General features: G+C 40.0%; 1 protein-coding gene across 1 annotated transcript; it reads left to right on the forward strand.

The window, feature by feature from the left end:
• The first annotated feature begins 7,675 nt into the window (after positions 1-7,675).
• On the forward strand, positions 7,676-10,750 carry mterf2 (mitochondrial transcription termination factor 2). The gene is made up of 2 exons (XM_015000911.2): positions 7,676-7,751; positions 9,249-10,750. The coding sequence occupies exon 2, from the start codon at positions 9,278-9,280 to the stop codon at positions 10,403-10,405; it is 1,128 nt and encodes a 375-aa protein (XP_014856397.1). The 5' UTR covers positions 7,676-7,751; positions 9,249-9,277; the 3' UTR covers positions 10,406-10,750.
• Positions 10,751-14,150: the final 3,400 nt, after the last annotated feature.

A 14,150-nucleotide genomic window follows, 5' to 3' on the forward strand; every position in this document is an offset into this window, starting at 1 on the left:
TCAGCTGTTAGCGTTCTGCTAAACCATATCTGCTTAGACTTTGGAGAGTTTTGAAGATCCACCTCTTCTTATTTTTGCATTGAGTCTTGCAGTGATTGAAACCTGAACATAATCTTGTTGGCTGGTTTTTCATTGTTGGATATTATTCTCCTAGTAGGTGTTGCCACTTGAATTCTTTCAGAATCTAATTACAATCTGTCATTTTTTTTTCCTTTTCCCTGAAACAAGCCAACCAATGCCTTGACTTTTAAGCAGGTCAAACTGGTTTTTACACATCCCTGAGTCTCACTTAGCACGCAATGTAAGAGAAGACACCAAGCAGTACACTTAAAAGCTCGAAATGAAAGAGAAATAATTACTGCTTTGTCTTTTTTTAAAAAGTTTTCTGAAATATTTTCAAGAATAAGTTACATTTTTAAAGAAGTCCTGAGTCACTATTAAGAAAACAAAAAAAAAGTGTTAACAGAAACTGAAAGCATACACTTAAGTGAGGTTATTTACATTCAACAAATGCAATCTAAAGACTTTCACATGAAAAATATTTTTAAAACAATAAAAGTTCATAGACAGGCTCATCAAATAAAACATCTAAACACAAACCTAAAAAGTATCAAACTTTATCCTCAGCATTGTTTTTTAAGCTCTCTGTGCATTCAGAATCCACTGGAGTTGCTTCAGCTCTGTTTCTGTTTGTTGCTAAAAGAGATGGTCCCTTTTTCCATATCACTATGCCTAAAACTAAAACTGCAACAGCGAGAACCCCCAGCAGTCCTCCAACCACTGATCCAGGGACATTAGTAGGGGCAGTTGTAGGGGCAGTTGTAAGGGTAAATGTACGGCCAGATCCAAAGCCTCCCAGTGGTATAAACTCCTGTTTAAAGAGGCACCTCTCTGTGTCATCGTGTTCATCTTCGTTGTAGAAATCTTCATTCGTGCCTTCCTCATAATCGTTTTCTACAGCACTGGCATTGCCTGGATCCTGGAATTCTTTCAAAACAACACATCTGTACATCCGTTCATCCTCTCTGTTCAGGTTAGAGATGGTCAGCAATCCAGAATCAGACAGTTCCACTCTACCTTCCAGGTCCTCTGGGATGAAAGCAAGCTCATCATTTGTGTCACCAATGACTTCATAGATGCCTGTCGGTACATGGCGGAACCACAGGACTCTTTTAAGAACATCCAGGCCAGAAGTACATTCCAGTGAGATACTTGATCCTTTAAAGTCAACTTCTTTCGGTAATTCAATTTTGGGGCACAGGAACAAAGAGTACTCAATCTCAAATGTTTTAGCGACGCATGTGTAAGTCCCTCTGTGTTCATCAGAAATAGCAGGGATTATTAAGGAGAAGCTGCCCGGTCCTTCACCAGCTGATATGTACATCTCATTGTTCCTTGGGTTGCTGCTGTTAAGTTGTCCCTGTGGAGTCTCCCACCGCAGTTTTTCACTATCACCACTACAATTCAGAACTACTCTTTCCCCTGTGGAGACATACATCTCTTTGCTGTCACTGTAGTCTGGAAGGTATAGGTTTTGGAAACCAAGGCAAATCTCACCTTTGAACACAGTGCAGTGAAACTGTGGAGAATTCTCGAGCATAGTTTCTTTTACCATGAGCACAGCACCGTTTTCTCGGGCCTCCACAGAATCCTGCAGTTCTCTCATCACCGGCTCCAGTGACACGCTGCTGTCCAGCAGGAGTATGGGCTTGTAGTCAGGCTGTAGCTCCAGATACCAGCGCACAAAAGTTCCCGCCTGACCAACAGAAGAGCTGTTGCAGCGAATCTCCGCTCCACCTTCACTATTCACTTTGATCTCTTCAGGTGAAATCTCTTCTTTGCACACGAAGAGCTGCTCCGTATCATTTTTGACCATTGAATGATTCTGCCAGCATTCTCTCCTGTAGATCCGGGAGTCCTCGTATCTGAGATCATCTATCTGAATCCCAAGCAGATTGGCCTCTTCACTCATCTGAATTCGACCCTCCAGGTCCACGGGAGGTGTGTAGGGCAGATTCTGGTTCGAGAAGTTACCCAGTAGTTGTTCTCCGCCTGGAGCAGATCTGTAAGTAAGAAGATAATCCGCTCCAAAGCAATAACCCATCACAACATTGCCGCCCTCCTCCCTAAACACAACCTCTGGCCCCTGACTGCAGACCCGACTGAGGAAGAGGAGGAGGACGCAAAGCAGAAGGTCTGTGATCTTTGTGCAGGTCATGTTGGTTGTCTTGCCTCTTCCACACCACAACTGGGCTGAGCTTGTACAGTCTCTGTTTTATGTATCCACCTTAGTCCGCCTCCTATTCATTGTGTTGTCTTCCTCTTTCTAAAGCAAACCCAGAGACACCTCCCACACAAACAAATGTCAGAGGAGGGCAACAGTAGCAGGTGAAACTAAAATAATGAAGTTATTTTATCGTGACAAACTCTTGTTAGGTCAGTCAGTAAGGTCTTACCTGGTTGTCATTTGACTAAGATGATTGCTGTTTTGACAGGTTTTCACTCAACACCAGACCTACGGAGTCATCAGACGGGCTGTAGGAGTGGCTAAAGGCTTTCTGGAAAGACAGTTTCGTGCAAGCAAGCATACTGGCACGTTTGCAAATGCATGCAATGTTTTTTTTCTGTTATTATTACAAAAAAATCATTATAGGTTCACTGAGTCAACAGAACAATCTGAACTGGATCTAGATGTAGATAAAAATCACATACTGGTTCAGTTTCCAGGAAGCTGTGAGTGTCTTATTTCACCTGTTGATGTAATGCAAGAAAACGGCTAGCTCGCGACCTTTTACCGAAGGTGAGTTTCAAGTTTGATAAAGATTGGGAAACATGATACACAGGAAGATGAATGAAAAATCTTTTTTATTAGAGTGCCAGTAAGAGCAGACACAGCTGCTCAGAAGTCCTCTTAGCTCTGGCCTTATTAGCACAGCATTTCTCTATAAGAGGCATGTTTCTGTGCTGAACCACTGCAGAATCTGTACTTTCACTACCCTGTGCCTTTAAATAGTTTTCCAGGTGGAGGAAGGTTTTTATTTGGTTTCTTCAGTACCGAAGTCCACTTCGGCAAGATAATAAAATTGCACTTTGCCCTTCAAGCATTTATTGATGTGATCTTGATAATAAAGTGTTAGGAAAAAAACTTACAAGTGGTATTCTCTAAAAATGAATCTTACTTCAATCTCCGTATTGAAATAAGTCAAAACACAAAGTAAAACTTAGACTTCTATTTTAAGTTGTGCATAATGAAAAATCATTTCAGATTTTGTTTCTTCTTTATGCAGGCCCATAAAAATGAGAAGACAACTTTTAGGGGCCTGCATGACATGCACAACAAATTACATTTGTAACATCCAAAAGCTTCTAAATCTCTCTCTTTGTTTATGTATTTCGGAAGTAGATTATTTTCTTTTCAAGGAAGGATATGAGTCATTATGTGCATAATTAAGGTTCGGTTTCTTTGTATGACGCTAGTTCACAACAAAAGTCATTGCAAAGCACTTAACAGGACAAAGCTGCTCAAATGACTGTATGTAATGGCTACTGAGCCAAGAATGTTAGCAACGCCGACGATGAAAAACTCTGAACATGCAAACTGCAGCAATCATCTACATAAATATTTAAAAATAGAAATGAAATCACACCAAGCTAAATTATGTTGCAGTCCCAGGTGCTGCGGTGGCTCGGGTGTGAAGAACAAGCTATATGTGGAGGCCTTGGTTCTTGATGCAGCGTCACAGGTTCTGACTTGAACTGACATGACCTTTGTCTCATGTCTTCCTCCTCTCTCCTTACCCTCTTTCCTGTCTGACCACTCTCAAATAAAGGCCACCAGAGCCAACAAAACCTTTTTTAAAAAAGTCATGTTTTTTTGGGAAAAGCTACTTGTTCTGTTAAGTGACCAAGTTTACTATCATTAGCTCAGATAAATAATAGTTCTCTGTGTAGAAAAATCAAGCGCTGGCTTGTTTTTCAGCGTTACTGGCCATACCTGCCAAACAGAGTTATGAATGTTGTAAATCTATAGCTGTCAGGATGTCGTGGATGCTGCCAGAAGATTCTGGCAGTATCAAGAGGAAAACACTGAAGCTGCATTTAGAGGTTATTTCTTGTGGCGTGGGAGATACGCAGCTCTCTCTTTTCACTATTGAAACGGATCATGTCGACACAAATCCTTTGCTGGTGCTGTTTGGCGCCATAGGAGTGCACCGCTCAGTAGGTTGCCTAACTCTTCGACTCCATTAATGTCCATTCTTTTGGGGTCCTCTTTAAAATGTTATAATAAAGGAAGGGGGCGTAAAGCATGCAGTAGCTGTACTTTGACTAGCTCTGATTTTAGTGAAGTTCTCCACACCTTCGCCTCGCCAAGTTCATCCTTACTAAAAGAAATCTCCCGACTAGACAGGTGACTTTGTATCCACAGACTATAAACCTCAGTTAGATTGTTTTTCCTTGTTTGGGTTTGACATCAAAACAGCTGCTCTCCTCCTCGGCTGTTCATGGGCCAATCAGATGACTTCAGAGTTCCTTCAGGGCTGCAGTGTGTGAAAAGAGTCCTCATTTATCACACTGACATCGGCAACAGTGTCAATTTTAAATTCAACCTGAGTTTCATCAGCCTTCAGCTACTGTTCATGATTCCCTCTTCTCATTTTTATGACAGTCAAGTTGTACAAGATATGAGGTTGGTTCATCTTTTGCCTCTGTAACCTAGTTTATTAATTATCTGTGTCGACACACTATGGCCCGCTGCCCCATTTTATGACGGCTGCGACACAGCTTTCTTTGCAGCGCAGATAACATATTATGCCGTACTTTTAATATTTCCCACATTTATCTTATTTTCCCCCTTGCTTATGTCCGTGTAGTTTTCTTTGTTGCGATTTCGAGTGCATCCACCTCTTTTTTTTTTTTTTTTTCCTAAACAGATCCCTACTCCTAAAGTTAACGAATTCATGTGGTTGTTCTGAATGGTGTTTTCTGTGTTTAACATAATGTACGTTTTCCCCACTGATAACTAAGTAACCATACAACACTTTTTTGTATGGACATGGAACTTTACACCTTGTGACAAATGTGTGTCTCGTTATTTATTTAACTGTTCATTCAGCACTTATCCTGCAATGCCATGTTAATATGTAATGCATTTTCCCTCTCACTTAACAAATAATAGTAATGTTATTGCAGATCAGTTAATTTTTAACTGAATGCTCATACGTAAGAGTACAATAAACTAGAATTTTCAAACAGAGAGCATCAAAGTGCAACATTTTATTTCTCACATTTATTATCCTTTGCCCTGTTATTGTTGTCAGTGGTGGGATGGACTTACAGGCAAAGTGTAGCAGTAAAAGATGATTCATTCAGTATCAGACTTGCATCCACTGAATATCTGCTCGTAATTCATCCAGAAAGGAGATAACGTCACAAAAAGCTTTTGTGTTCTGTGCACAAAATATTCTTACGCTACAGAGAATGGAGTTGCTGGTGTCTTGTTCTTTTTCTGGTTTACTGTTAGTTTTATGCCAGATGTAACAGGATGCAACAAGATACACTTTTGTCTTGGCTGTTTGAAGAATATTTTCCCAAAAGTCTTTCTGATCATTATGAAAATCCCTCTCTGTGTTTTGCTTGGGTCCTAAAGCCTTAAAGGCTGATTTGTTACCCTTTTCAGACTGGAAGGTATTGACTTTTTTTTTCTCATTTGCTTTTAAATTTCTTCAGATCACAGCATAATATATTGCTTTTTAATACCTATTGGCCAACTTTATACTGTCAGACACGTTCTATTTAAATGTCTTAGCTCTACAGGTCTAGCTATAACCAACCCTAGTGTGGCAAAGGGAAATGGAATTACACAATTCAACTAAATCAATTATTTCTCAAGTTAACAAAGGGGGGGATTCATTTGTCACACAAAGCCAAGATTGCTTCGGATGGTGTTTTTCAACCTACAATTAAAATCATCCCTCAAAAGCTAAATTTGGGGTTTATAATAGAAGCCGTAAATCTGGCAAATAGCCCCTCCCATGACTGTATTCGCCGTATAATATAGTCTGTATTCACAACACAGCCATTATTAAGCTTGATCTTTCACTTTTTTCTTTTCACAAAAAGAAAGCGAAAGAAACTTAAAGAATAAGAATGTCTCATAAAAATCATTTAAACAATGTCTGAGTCAGAGATAATTTGTTAGCTGGAAATCCCCGTACTTACCCAGATCTATGCTGGGTAGAAAAGATTAGTGAAATACCCTTACATCACTTGACAGTGGAAACTTTGTGGAGTGAGGAGTGGTGAGGAGGTATTCAGACTATGCGGACGGGAATCTCCTGTTTTATTCTGTTTCTTTATTAGTGCCAGTTCTGTAATGTGGGAACGCTCTCACAGACCTCACACAAAGTTAAACATTGGAGAAACCACAACACATCCACAAACAAAACAAAAGTCTCATTCGTCAGAGCATCTTGACAGGGACCTGTAGACTCTTATATATGAAATGATTATCTTCCTTTGTTCATTTTTGATTTGTCTATTTTGAATGCATGTTGAAGTTTTTAAATCCGCTATAAAACGTCTCTTTAACAGCTATTGAAACAATTAGCAGGTTGAGTGGAGATGTGACAAAAGATGTGTTTCTTTGATTCCACTCTAAGGAATTTCCCATGAAAGTCATGCAATCCACTGACAGTGCTGAAGCAAAACAATCGCATTTATCTCTTTATGTGTGGACATCTGTCAGAAAAATGACAGAAATAAGTGCAATTCTACCACCAACCTGTTTTCCCTTGGGGTAAATCAGTTTACTAGCACATAAACTATAATGGACCCAGATACTCACACAGCAGCAGCAGCAGGTCCTGTTTGGCAGAGGCAACAGCTTGCAGAGCTGATGATCAAGCATCATGATTAAGCACCAACTGTGAAAAACTCTCCATGTGTTCGGTCCAATTCAGTCTGGCGCTGATTACACTCATCAGGACCCCTCGTGCTCCAGGGTTTGGAGGCGCACCAACTGCTGTTTGAGATCCAAATTTTCCCCAATTTTTTGATTACTGGACATATGGGGGGAAATAAATTAGCAGAGTTTTAAAAAGGTGAGAGCTGCAGATAGCATGAGGTGTGCAAAAAAATAATGAAGAGGTTTTTTTTTTGCTAGTTAGCAATTTTTTTAAATATTTAATGTTGAGAATAGAAAAAGCAAAAGTTGTAAGTTGTGTGGTAGCACCTGTACTAAGAAAGACGAAATGTGTACTCTTGAAATTAAAAGAAAATACAATGTTATGCTTACTTTCTATTGTTTAAAGGGGATATTATGTAAAATCAACTGTTTAGAGTTACCAGGAGTGTTGCTTTGGTTTTTTCATGTTTGAGAAATCCTTGAATCTCCAGTAGCAACCATTCGGGAGTACCTAAACGCCACAGCAGATCATCAGATCAAATTTATTTGGCTTGCACATTTCAGCTGTTCAATGACTACATTTATCGTAGTTGGTAACTCCAACCTGCTTAAGGAAACATAATGCTTGACTAACTATCTAACTATTGATCAGCTTGTTAAAACTATATACGTGGTTTTTTTTGGTTTTTTTCTTCCTTTTCCAAAAAAACAAAACAAAATATTTATAATGTTTCGTACCGGTTGCAGTTTTTGCGATACCTTTTACGGCCACTGTGTGTCACTGTTTTCAGCCACACTAGAAATGTGTTTCATAACAAAACGTCACATCCTCTGACCGCTGCTAAAGGTAATTCATTTAAGTTACAAATGTTCTCCTGTATTACTCTACATTTTTAAGATATTTCAATACTTTAGTTAAATAAATACTGTTCTTAACCAATACAATCCAGCACATTACTCAGTCAATGCGCCTCCTGCAGTGTATTGGAGGTAATTTAGTGTCATCCAGCTGTTAGCTTCCAAGCTACAATCCCACTATATTCGTATTGTGTGATAAATTAAAAACAGCGTATCAGTTTTAAGGTCGTTTCGTGTCATTAGTCGTTATTGACTCAGACCAGACATTCATGTTTGTTCATGCTATCTCCTCTGACTCGATTTGGCATTAGCCGAAGAAAACCCATTAAATCTAATCACATCAGGGTGCATGTTTTATAAATTTAAGGTTGAGTTAACGTTGAGTGACATGAATCAGCTTAGTGTAAAATAAATAAGCCATAAATTCCTTTTTTTATTATTTTTATCACAAATTATTTATTTTTAGGAGATGTAATCACTGCAGGCTTAAAGTGTTGGTTCAGGATGAATGATAAGGGTGGTTGTTTAGCTTACAGTGAAAAATAATTGGGGCATAGCATATTTCCGTTAAAGGTTTATTGTGTAGAATGAAGATGAGGTAATGTAACAGAGAAATTGCAGAGATGGGTTGAGTCTTCTCTGGTTAAATGGAGCGTAAGAGTAAACGCTCCCCCTCCCCCACCTGATGCTCAGATCAGTAAGATGACTGAAAGAAAGCTATTCCACAGTGAATTGAGCTTACTGTCTATTCTGTACTATTGTCACTGCTGAGAAAGACTGATTCAGATCTTTGGTCACATGTCTTGCCCAACGACACAAGGTGTGTGATGATGAGAAAACTGAAGAACAGAGAAAAGAAAAAAAAAGAAAAATACATATATAAAAAAAAAACACCTGCAGTTCAACAGACATGCTGCTCAAGACTCTTAACAGGCCAACCAACTACTTTTAAATAAACAGTACTTAATTATAGAGCTGCTGAAATAATATAAGTGTATGCCACATGAACCTACCACGTTCATGTTGTAGATTGGCTGAAATTTTAGAAATGAAGTACTTTTATCTAGATTTAACATGTTGCATACGTGCTATAATTATTATTAAAAAAACAGTATTATGTACAAAAAGTAAGATTACATCAATTTTTCTCTACAACATATTGGCTCCATAATCCTTGACTTCATCGTTCTACTTCTTTTTGTCCTAAAATGCTGAAGGTTCATTAAAGATACATTTGGAAAGAGGTGAATGGTGACAATAAATGTCGATTTTCTTGTGAATAATACCAGCTCATCAAGTGATAGCCAAAGAGAATAATTCAATTTATGTTATTTCATGTTCATGTTGCACTGAATGCAGCATGACTTCAAGTAAAACAAAAGTGCAGATAAAATCAGAAAGTCCGTTTATGACTACACCTGTTTGAACCAGCTCTCATCACTGAGCGTCCTCATGTGATTGTTATTTTTATTGTCTTCTATCACAGCGTCTGAGCAGCCAGAGGACTTTGTCTCAATGTTGCGGTTGATTGCAACATCCTTGTGCCTCCGATGCCAACATGTCCCACTTTTACTTTCAAACCTCAGGGCATGTTCAACACTCGGCTCTGTGGAAAACCAACAGACTGTGGAAGCTCTTTATGAGCTCTCTGTGGACATCCAGAAAGTTCGGAAACTCAAAGGATGGGTGCTACATCAAAGTCCGGCCTATACTAAGGAGGTAGCCAGCCTGCTGAGAGACATGGGGGCCTCGGCCCCCATCATCGCTCACATCTTGGCTGTTCACCCTGAGGCCGTCCTCTGTAATCCGGAGCAACTGCAGGCCCAGCAGGATCTGTGGATGTCTGTCTGTCCGAACCACAGAGAACTGATTGGTATCATTGAGAAATTCCCAGCCTCCTTCTTCTCCGCCTCCAGTCACCTAGAAAACCAGCAGAAGAACATTGCTTACTTCCAGAGCCTGAACCTTAACAAGAGGATCATTACCAAACTCATGGCCAGTGCTCCGCAGAGCTTCAGCAGGCCTGTTGAGCAGAACCAGCTGATGGTCTGCACCCTCCAACAGGCCTACACAGAACTCGGCGGCGACGAAGCCAACATGAGAATATGGCTGCAGAAGCTGCTGAGCCAGAACCCGTTTGTTCTGCTAAAGCCACCGGAGGTGCTGAGGCAGAATCTGCTGTTCCTCAAAGACAGAGGGTTCACCACCAGCGAACTCCTTCGTCTCCTCTCCAAACTGCGGGGCTTCGTCACCGAGCTGAATCCGGACAGCATGTGTCGGACCCTGGCTTTCTCCCAGGAAACCATCGGCTGCTCTGATGCAGAGCTCAGGGAGATCATCCTCAAGTGTCCGGCTCTGCTTTACCATCCAGAATCCACTCTGGCTGAGCGCTTTGAGGGCCTCCTCAGCGCTGGGATCAGCATGTCTCAAATCATACAGACTCCAACCGTCCTGGAGCTAACCACGCAGATCGTAAATTACCGTATCCACCACCTGAAGAGTCGCGGCTACGACGTTAGCACAGGTAGTCTAGACGTGATAAACGGTACCAAGAAAGACTTTGAGATGAACTTTGGGAAACTGCAGCTGCGTAGAGAGAGACCACTTTTTAACCCTGTTGCCCCTTTAAAAGGAGACGACTGAGCAGATGTCGGATTCACGAAAGCATGAATCAAAAATAATTTGTTGTAGTATATGGCCTTGATGAGTGCTTTTTCATTTGTGCCTGTATCATAATACAGTGTCTTAAATCTGATGATGTTCTTCATTTGCAGTTGGTTTTTCATGGTGGCAATCCAAAGTGCATCAGCCTTAAAATTATAAATGAAATAGTAACCTGTTGTGAATTTTCAAGTCTAAGATTGAACCTGTGTAAAGAGTGAGACTTCCGTTTTATTCACTGTCACCTAAAGGTACAACTTAATAGCTTTCAACCTGCAGCCAAAGCTCCAATATTAATGCAAAGTGAAATAAATCCTATAAAAAACATCCTCAGTGGGTTCTGTGTCACTATTTATGCTATTTTTTATGTATTTATTTTGCTTGTTTGGGCTGTGTTTGCCATAGGGGAGATTCATATTTCAACCTGTAGTTTGGACCAGAACATTTTTTTTTGGCTGAGGTTGTTGGCACGCTTACCTTGAAATCCTGACCAGGGCTTTTCTGCATTTCAGTAGAAGTTTACATTCATTGGACATACATTTTTGGCTTTCTCTAGGGAGAACTGATTACCCAACAAACAACTTCACTCCAATGAATTTATCAGAGTTTGAAGGAGTCAAAGTAAAATTTTATGACATCAGATCACTTCAACAACGGTTGAGGACGGAGGTGGCAGCGTCATGCTGAGGGTCAGCTTTGCCAAGAATCCAATTCGTTTAAATGAACTGTACCAAATCTGATACTAAAAAAAAAACACAAGTTCTCTAATATTCACCCAGATTTGTTATGTCTACAAAAGGTTTTTGATTCTTCTTTAACCAAAATGTAGATGTATCTAAATAATTCAACCTGTGTAAGCAAAATTTACAATAAAGTCAATTGAATAGTAGTTGTGAAAAGGGATTGAAGTTGATTGTTGCCTCATTCTTCCACATCCAAAAACTAAGTCTTAAATGTGTCTTGCATTGCATAATGAGTGCATTTAAACGTCATTACATCGATCTTCTCTGTTTACATGTGCTCAGTTTAATACTTAACAACTTTTAGCAAAACGCTCCAAACGCCGTAGCCATCGGCTCTGCAAGTTGATTTTCAGCTTACATCTGCCTCAGATTTCAAAGCCTTTGAACTTAGTCGTCTTATCAATAACTGATAATATGTTGAAAGCTGGAGTATTTTATTTTTTTTGCTTCACCCACCAGAAGAGGGTGATACTTTGCTGTAAGCTGCTACTGTAATTGCAGGAAATTACACTTATCTTTTGACGTAGGCATGTGGTTTTCCCAATTAAGCCTAACCGCACCGTGCTGTTATTACAGTGTAAATCTTTATTGGAAGAAATGAAGGGGAAAATGTGATGACAAAAAGACAAACGCAGCGCCTTATTGATGTCTAACAGCTGTTTTTTTGTTTTTTTTCCCCAGTTGAGAAAAAAAATTACACAGCTCATTAAAACATCTCACCGTTACAATAACTCCTCATAAAAACTCTGCTTGACATAACAGCGTAATGACAGACGTGCTGAGATGCTGTCAAATGTATTATTGAGCACAACTGAGGCTTTTCAGCCCATTTTATTTACAGCCGGAGTCTCGTTTTTTCAGGGCTCTCTGCAACTCTTCCCCTGAGGGAGAAAATATAGCTCAGAGTTTTATTGTTGCTCTGCAAATGGAAGGTTTTTATTATAAGCTACTAACGTGCCACTTAGTCATCGCTTTAATGAACGCAAAACATCAACATATGATAAGAATTGGGTCAGTAGTGGTTTATTTGAATGTGCTTCCAAGCTTTAATTTAGTGCTTATTTGAACATTAACTGAATTTTAGACCTTTCGTCCAAAACTGACCCTCATGTTTGACCGTATTCCTGAAAGGGTTCGCTGACCCTAAATCTAAGATGCTTCTGAAAAGCTTTAGAGTGAGGGCTGAACGTAAGAAAAAAAAAAAAAGATGTCATACTGTGTCTTGTCTGCATCAAGAGGGCACGTTATAATGATGCTGTGATGTTTGCGCCCATGCAAAGCCCTTGAAACACAAAGTGGCTTTTTAATGAGAGCGAGCTTCTCCTCTAATGAAGCCACGACTTTACGCCTCGAGGTTCCCTCGCTCTCACAGCAGGGGGGGTCATGACTGAGACAGAGGATGTGTGCCTCCAGAGTTGTGCGGTTGGACGTTAACAACTTCCTCTTCCCATCTGGTGCCTTCGGCATCACTCACTGCGACCGTGTAGTCAGGACGATAGCCAGCGGGCAGGTGATGCAACACTGAGTGCATCTGATAATGACACCAAGCCGAGCAGATGGATGTCTGACCAGAGTTTGTTTTTCCAACCATTCACAACGCGGGAAGCCTGAGGGGCAACAACATTAGCACCAGTACACTGCTGCTGATGTCCTGAAGGTCTCCAGTTTTCACCTGCAGTAACTTTACCTCGCTACACTGATTGGCAATGGTTTATGCCTGCCTTCAATGCAGCATAAGATAAACAAGGAGTTAATCAGGATGAGTCAAGGTGAGATGAGGCCTGAGGTATTTCTCACTTGGTGTCCTTTCCTCCTCTGTTGACAGTCAGCTCATTTCATACTAAGCTATTGAATTACTCAGACAAGCCTGAGAGGTTAGTATGAGTGAATCTTTTTTTTTTTATTCATACAAGCCTAACTTAGTGCATTTGCAACAGAAACAGATGAATGTCTTCATGTCCTGATTTGTCCATTTACTTTGTCGGGGGGATTTCTTATTTAAAGCGTCCTTTTCAAACTGCTTACATGGGAAGAAGAAAAAAAAAAGCTGACATTCAAACTACACACACATTTTCATTCACAAAAGCAAGATTAACGTTTTGTTGAAAGTGATTTGCTTCCTTTATGCTCCATCAAAGTGTTTCCATCTGTGTCTTAGCTCTCTCTGTAGATCAAATGTCAAGCATCAGGAAGAAACTAAAAGACCCAGTTTTTGATGTTCAGTGACAAAACTAAAATAGAATTTTGCATTAAACGCCATGTGAGATTCTCCAAAATAATTTTTTTATTATTCTGTTGCTATGACACTGACATGATCTACTCATGGCGAATTTGATCATTTCGACAAACATTTAAGCTCTTGTTTTTGACATTTGTTGTATTTTTCTGGGTCAGGGGGTCACATGCTTTTTCCAATAAATTGGGCTTATTATAGAGTTCTTGAGGTAAATAAAGAGAGCATATGAGCTGTTGCAAATTGTAGATTTTTAAAGCAGAATCAGATCTTGTAAAGGTTAGTACTGCCCAGAGATAGACTGAGCCCCCTAACCTCACTTGCCAAACAGAACATCCCTCGCTGCTGGTGGTACCGCATGGAGTGAACTTCCTGTTGCGTTCCTAGGGTGAATCTGTCTCTGTACCAGGAGCCAAGGCCTAATCACCAGCTCTCCTTCAAATCTGGGCGAGGTACTTTGTTTTGTGTGGCTGTAAAGATAAAGATGCATAAATTGCTTTCAGTCAGACTTATTTTTTGCTGATTACAAACAGAGCTGAGCCTTGGACAGAGCTGAGGTCCATCTTTTTTCCAAAGTTTAAACAAAAGCGATCTACCAAAAAGTCAAGAGGGAACCAAACATTATCAGGTGTTTCATAAAAACTCGGATATATTCACCAAACTGTGCTAGTGTATTTATTTATTTTTGCCTGTTTTACCGTTTTATAACAGCTTTACCTCTGCACCACAATGCAGATGAACCAAATGCATT

The sequence above is a fragment of the Poecilia mexicana genome, unplaced genomic scaffold (assembly GCF_051168715.1).
Source record: "Poecilia mexicana isolate PSO_F unplaced genomic scaffold, ASM5116871v1 scaffold_6, whole genome shotgun sequence".
NCBI lineage: Eukaryota > Metazoa > Chordata > Actinopteri > Cyprinodontiformes > Poeciliidae > Poecilia > Poecilia mexicana.

Coding starts and splice junctions, on each gene's coding strand:
- mterf2 (XM_015000911.2), top strand. CDS start 9,278: ATGTTGCGGTTGATTGCAACATCCTTGTGCCTCCGATGCCAACATGTC.